Source organism: Rhea americana, unplaced genomic scaffold (assembly GCF_003343005.1).
Source record: "Rhea americana isolate MKP2758 unplaced genomic scaffold, rheAme1 scaffold_523, whole genome shotgun sequence".
Lineage (NCBI taxonomy): Eukaryota > Metazoa > Chordata > Aves > Rheiformes > Rheidae > Rhea > Rhea americana.
Window position 1 is genome coordinate 138,618 of NW_028186672.1, and position 6,160 is coordinate 144,777.

Sequence of the window (6,160 nt, forward strand, 5' to 3'; positions counted from 1 at the left end):
CCTCCCCGGCTGCCTCCCCGCGCCCTCGCCTTACCGACGCGTTCGAGGAGGAGCGAGGCAAAAACCCGAATCCCCCGGGTGTCCGGTCGGCCCCGCGCGCGCAGCCCCCGCCCCGCGCCTCCCGGCCCCCCCGGCGTCTCCTCTGCCGGCGCCGTTTGGGCCGGGGCCGTTGAATTCTTGAATTCCGGTTCTGCGCCCGCACCCCAATAACGCGGGGCTTTAAATCAGCGCTGGCCGGGTCTCTCGTCTAAAGTGCCCATCCGGAGGGGGGGGGCGTGCTGGGCCGGGTCCTTGACGTTCCTCATCCCTCTCTCACCGTGGTAGGAGCACACCGAGCACCAGCAGGAGGTCCACGTGGTGATGGGCAACGAGGCCTGCGATCTGGACTCCACCGTGTCTGCTCTGGCCCTGGCGTATTTCTTGGCTAAGGTGAGGTTTGTCTGGTTGCTCCAGGAGCGTTTTCGGACAGGGTCGAGGATGGGAAGATGCTTCACTGGATGTCCGTTGCCTTTSCAGACCTCCCCGACGTCCAAAGCCGCTTTCGTCCCCGTGCTCAACATCCCGCGCTCGGACTTCCCTCTCCGCCCGGATATAGCGGTCCTGCTGCGGCAGCAGGGCGTCCCGGATGCCTCCCTCATCTTCCGCGATGAGATCGACCTGGCCGGGCTGCACCGGGCCGGGCTGCTCTCCTTGACGCTGGTCGACCACCACATCCTGCCCAGGTTAGCACGGAGATGGCCAGGGACAACCAGGCTGGTGCCAAGCCAGGGGGACACGCACCCGCGTCGTCAGCCTTAGTTTTGCCACGTGCGAGGGCTTGATTTTGGCTCGGRGTGGGTAAAACCTTCCCCTTTCACCCCAGAGTGTTTTTAGGGTGGAAGCAGAAGAGCAAAGGGGGGTTTCCAGGCTCTGGTGGTGGCGACGCGTTGTAGATGCGCGCCAGGGCCGTGCCGGTCTCACCGTCCCCATCTCGCCCATCAGGGCTGACGCGTCGCTGGAGGAGGCTGTGGTGGAGGTCCTTGACCACCGGCCGCTGGAGCAGGACTGGGCTCCGCACTGCCGGGTCACGGTGGAGCTGGTGGGCTCCTGTGCCACGCTGGTGACGGAGCGGATCGTCCAGGGCCCGCCGGGGGTGCTGGATGGACTGACGGCTGCGCTGCTGCGTGGTGAGGATGGGCGGCCGGGACCCCGCTCCGGCCCGGGGGCTGCTGAGCCCCAGCCGATGGGGACGGCGATGCCGGGGCTTGGTTCCACAGCGCTGCCGGCCCCCATCCCCGCAGGCACCATCCTGCTGGACTGCGTGAACCTCAGCCCCGCGGGSGGCAAGGTAACACCCCGGGACACGGCGTGCGTCACCCTGCTCGAGTCCAGGTTCCCYGAGCTGCCGGCCCGTGACGTCGTCTTCAAAGCTTTGCAAGCGGCCAAGTTCGACGTCTCAGGTCTGTGCTCTGGGGAGCTGCATCTGGAGGCGTCTGCAAGCTTGTCCTTGGACAAACCCTCTTCTGGGGGACAAGGGCACGTCCCTGAGGCCGGGCTCTGGCCCTGGCCRGGGGCTGCGGTGCCCCGCGGCTCACACTGGGCCCCTCTCACCCCCCCAGGCCTCACGACGGAGCAGATGCTACGGAAGGACCTCAAAGTCCTCTCCAGCGACGAGCTGGCCCTTGGCATCAGTGGGATCTATGTGAACTTGGAGGCGAGGCTTGGCAAGGGGAAACTAAGGCACAGGGTGGCTCAGTGGGGACAGCAGGGGTGACACCAACGTCTGCCCCCTCTACCAGGTCTTCTTGCGCCGGCCTGGCTTGCTGCAGGACCTGGAGGCTTTCTGCCAGGCCCGCGGCTTCCTGGGGCTCCTGGCCATGACGGTCTCTTTTAACAACCGGAACGAGCCCTTTCGGCAGCTCGCGGTGTACAGCCAGCGCGAGGCCGTCCGGAGCGCGGTGAGCGGGGTGGGGGCACCTCAAACCCATCCAGGCTTCCGTGTGGTGGGTGCCAGACCCCCACGGGGGCCTGGGGCGGGAGAGGGTGCGCCGAGCTGGGCAGTTCTCTGCTGCAGCACGTGCTCTGCCCCGAAAAGCCCCAGCTTTGGGGTGGGGGGGGTGCTGGAGAGGCGCCCACCTGACACCGTTCTACGTCCCTTCCAGATGTGCCGGGCGCTGGAGGAGGCCACGACGCCGTCCTTGCACCTCCAAGCCTTTCCCAGCCCCTGGCCCTGCATCAGCGCCTACACCCAGGGCAACACGCTGGCGTCGCGGAAGAAGGTCCTGCCCATCCTCCGGACCGTCCTCGGGGCGCCGCTGGGGCCGCCGGCGGTGGAGGAGGACGTGGCTCTGCCGCCCACCCCCATGAACAGCCTGGTGGACGAGTGTCCCCTGGCCCAGGCCGTGCCCCCGCTCTGCCCCCAGGCCGTGTTCGAGCGGGTCAGCCGCATCGCCGCCGGGCAGCCCCCSGCTTCCCCGGCCCCCGGCAGCCCCCCAAAATGACCGGGGCTGCACCCCCCCAAACCCTGCTTCCCTGCACGAGGTGGCTTTCGGGGCACTTGCGAGGGCTCTCGGTACGCACAGGTTGCCCTTGGGGCTCGGCTCTAACCCCCCCCCTTAATTAACCCCCCTTCGTTCCAGCTGGGGTTTCCAGGCCGGAGCTGTTTATTCGTGGCGATTTCGCCTCCCGACGGGTTCACGCGCGCGGCGGGTTTCTCGGGTGGCCGCCGCCGGGGAGCGGGGGGCAGCGGCCGGGTGGACCACAAAGGCGTTTGGGGGATTTTAACCGTTTCTTGCCCGCTCGAGGGGGCGATGGGGAGCACGGCCGTCCGGGCCGTCGCCCGCCTCGGATGGCGGCATCCGTGCGCGCGGCCCAAGAGGCGCAGTTCGGGACTGTTTTTTCGGAGTAGTTTGAGGATTAAATTTCCTTCTTTTCCTCCRCTTTCGGCTCTTGGCTCTTCTTCCGGGCGCGTTTCAAGGCTGCTCCGCTCACCCCAGCGATGCCCAGCGCTGTATCCTCGCCGTATCCCGGGATAGGGATCTTTGGATCCTTTTTTTTTTGCCGGGGCACAACCCCCCCCCCCACTCGTTGTGCCGGGCTGGATTAAAGGAGCGCTGGGGAGCGCTTCGGCCGTGCCGGGGCTCGGGAAGCCAGACCCGGGGCCTCTGCCCGGGCACGAATGCGGCCAAACCAGTTTGGATGAGCCGTAAGTGCCGTCACCGGGGCCACCGATGGGTTCCCTCGGGTCGCGGGGCGAGACGGGTCCCTCCGGAGAGGGGAGAGGAGTTGGGGCCGTGGGGAGTCTCTGAGGTCTCGTATGGGGTTGTGCTGCCGGTACCGACCTTGCTGGGAGCCCCCCCGGGTGTCGGGGGCGCCTGCGGGAGCTTCGGAGCCGTCTCGCCGCAGCAGGGCGGGCCGGGGCGACGCTCGCAGCTGCTTTCAGTTTGGAAACGGGGCGGGAAACTCCGGGGAATGGGAGCGGAAAACCCTGGAAATCGGGCCCGAACCCACCCACTAGGCACCCCGTCACCCCAGGGAGGACGCCCAGGGTCCCCCGCGGCCCGTGCGGAGGCGGGCGCCGGAGCTGAGCTCKGCGCCGGAGCGGCCCGAGGACGCCGAGCGCTCGCCCGACGCCGGCTTCGACCTCGATCTCGACGCGCCGGAGACGCCCTCGGGGAGCGAGCCGGAGGGTCCCGACGCCTTCGAGCGGCGCGCTAAGGCCGGGACCCGGACGCCCGGGTCCTGCCGCGGTCGGGGAAGAGGTGCCGGGACGCCCGGGTCCTCCTCCAGCTTGGCGGCGCTGGGTCCTCCTCCAGCTTGGAGGTGGGTGCGGATGCCCAGTGGGGGGTGGAGGCGCCCGGACGCCTGGGCTCCTCGCCCGGCACCTCGCTAACCAGGCGCCCACAGCCGAGCCGTCACGCGGCTCGCCCCGTGCCGAAAGCGGTGGCCGAGGACACGGACGCGAGCGCGGGGACGCGGAGGGGCGGCGGTAGCGGCGGCGGCAGCGTTCCCGGTCCGCTTCCCATTAAACAGGGCGTTTTCCGCTTTTCCGAGCAGCGCGTCGGGCAAATCCGGCGGTTCCCGTTTGCTTCTTTTCCGCAGCGTGGAGGCAAAAGCCGCCGCGAGCATCCGCCGCGAGCATCCGCCGCTCGCTTGCAAAGCCCCGCGCAGCTCCCGCCGCTGCCGTTTGCACTACGTACGCTTTTAATCCGCTTTTTTTCGCTTTTTCTTTCTTTTTTTTTTTTTTTTTGCTCCGTTACGTCCTTTCCGAGCCGGCGCCGGGCCGGAGAAAGCGCCCATCGGTCGGCGGCGGCGGTCGCGGCGCGACGGGAGCGTTGGGCGCCCCTCGCCCCTCGCGCAGTTCAGGCCGACCTTTCCCCGCGCCGCCGGGAAGGGGRGAGAGCCGCGGGGGCGCCGGCGACCGAAAGCCGCCGGGAGGAACGTCGAGGCCGCGCGGGGCTCGGCAGGAAAACGCTCGCCTCGGCTTGCGCATGGGCGCGCGACGGGTGAGGACGCGTTAAACCCACGCTCGGGCCGGCGGGGATCGGGTTGCATAAATTACCGCGGGACGAAAGCGCTCGAGGTTGGCTGCTCCTCCCGTCCGGGGACGAGGCAGTTCAAGTTTGGGTTGAAAGAGCCGGGAATCTGCAAAGTCCGGGAGACGCTGGGTTACGGAGGCGCTCAGGGATGTCGCGGTCGCGCGCGCGCACCCCGAGATCGCTGCGGTACTCACGCTACAACGCCCGGGAGCTGCTCCACTGTCGCTCCCGTCCACCCTTGGACCTCATCTCCTGGACGGCGCCTGTCTGCAGGGAGAGGACGGAGACCCGTCGCCCAGCTGAAAGAGCCGTCACCCAACTATAAGACCCGTCACCCGTGCCGTAATACCTGTCGCTCCAGCTGTGAGATCCGTCACCCAACYATGGGACCTCATCACCCAACCACAGGACCCCATCACCCCACCTGTGAGAGCTGTCACCCAACCACAAGGCCTCACCACCCAACTGTGAGACCTGTCCATGAGACCCCATCAGCCCAACCACAAGACCCATCACCCGCCCATGAGACCCATCACCCACCCATGAGACCTCACCGCCTCCAATGGTGAAACCCATCACCTAACCATGAGACCCCACCACCTCCARTGGTGAAATCCATCACYCACCCATGAGACCTCATCACTTCCAAAGSTGAAACCCATCACCTAACCATGARATCCCACCACCTCCAATGGTGAAACCCATCACCCACCCATGAGACCCCCATCACCTCCAGTGGTGATACCCATCGCCCAACCATGAGAGCTATCTCCCAACCGTGACACCCGTCACCCAACCGTGAGCGCAGCTATGGTACCATGGGCAGGTCTTCGCCGGCGGCCATGTCGCCGGAGCCGATGTGCGTCAGGTGCACGAAGTTCATGGGCTCCCCAATCATGGAGCGGTCGATCCGCCTCCTCCTCTTCTTCTGGAAGCGGATGAAGGCCATTAACGCCTGCAACCTTTGCTGCCAGGAGCCCCCCCGTCCCCCCCCATCCCCGCAGACCCGGACTCGGGACCCAAATCCGTCCCGCTCGAAGCCACTCACAGGCTGTGGTTTCTCTACGACGCAGCAGCCCAGCTTGTGCCAGAAGTCGCTCATCTTCGCGGCGGCGGCCAGCGTTCSTCCTGCGAGGGGCTGGGAGCAGCACGGAGACCCCGGCACCGGCTCACTCCATGGGGACACCGGGCGTGGGGACCTGCAGGACACCCCGGAGATGGGTTCCTTCACCCCGGACGCGTGCCAACCGCCTTGGGGATGTCGGGGGGTGGGGGGGCGTGGGGTCTGCTCTGCTCCCCGGGCCGGGGCTGCCACCTGGCTGATGCATCGTACTGGGGAAACTGAGGCACAGCAGGGCGAGGAGGAGCCGGACTGCTTCCYGGAGTCCCGGCACCCTCAGGTCAGCCCTAAATCTGCTCCCTCTCTCAGATCCCACTGCAAAATCCTTCCTGTTTCCCACCCCCCTCCAAGCGCTCAGCCCCGGCGTGGACCGGCTGCTCCACCGGCGCAGGATCCGACCCCGGCACGCCGCAGGGAGCGAATCCCAACGCCCTGAGCGAGGCCGCTATAAATATCCCGGYCTTTCCGAAAAGGGCCGGAGGTTGAGCTCTTCCGCTCCGACTCTAAAAGGAGACCGGGGAAG

At 67.3% G+C, this 6,160-nt stretch overlaps 2 protein-coding genes across 2 annotated transcripts; one reads left to right on the top strand and one right to left on the bottom strand.

The window, feature by feature from the left end:
• The first annotated feature begins 286 nt into the window (after window positions 1-286).
• Window positions 287-2,919, top strand: PRUNE1 (prune exopolyphosphatase 1). The gene is made up of 7 exons (XM_085318174.1): window positions 287-429; window positions 517-722; window positions 982-1,166; window positions 1,281-1,439; window positions 1,599-1,693; window positions 1,779-1,937; window positions 2,142-2,919. The coding sequence occupies exons 1-7, from the start codon at window positions 361-363 to the stop codon at window positions 2,478-2,480; spliced, it is 1,212 nt and encodes a 403-aa protein (XP_085174300.1). The 5' UTR covers window positions 287-360; the 3' UTR covers window positions 2,481-2,919.
• CDC42SE1 (CDC42 small effector 1) lies at window positions 2,620-5,746 on the bottom strand. The gene is made up of 4 exons (XM_085318175.1): window positions 5,566-5,746; window positions 5,335-5,445; window positions 4,712-4,784; window positions 2,620-4,623 (listed from the first exon to the last, which is right to left on the bottom strand). The coding sequence occupies exons 1-3, from the start codon at window positions 5,617-5,619 to the stop codon at window positions 4,713-4,715; spliced, it is 237 nt and encodes a 78-aa protein (XP_085174301.1). The 5' UTR covers window positions 5,620-5,746; the 3' UTR covers window positions 2,620-4,623; window position 4,712.
• Between the last annotated feature and the right edge of the window lie 414 nt (window positions 5,747-6,160).

What these genes read in the sequence shown, in the direction of transcription:
- CDC42SE1 (XM_085318175.1), bottom strand. Translation starts at nt 5,619, where the DNA reads ATGAGCGACTTCTGGCACAAGCTGGGCTGCTGCGTCGTAGAGAAACCA. An exon ending in TCGTAGAGAAACCACAGCCT is followed by an intron (nt 5,446 to 5,565) that starts GTGAGTGGCTTC and finishes ATCCGCTTCCAG; the next exon opens with AAGAAGAGGAGGAGGCGGAT. An exon ending in CCGGCGAAGACCTGCCCATG is followed by an intron (nt 4,785 to 5,334) that starts GTACCATAGCTG and finishes CTCTCCCTGCAG; the next exon opens with ACAGGCGCCGTCCAGGAGAT.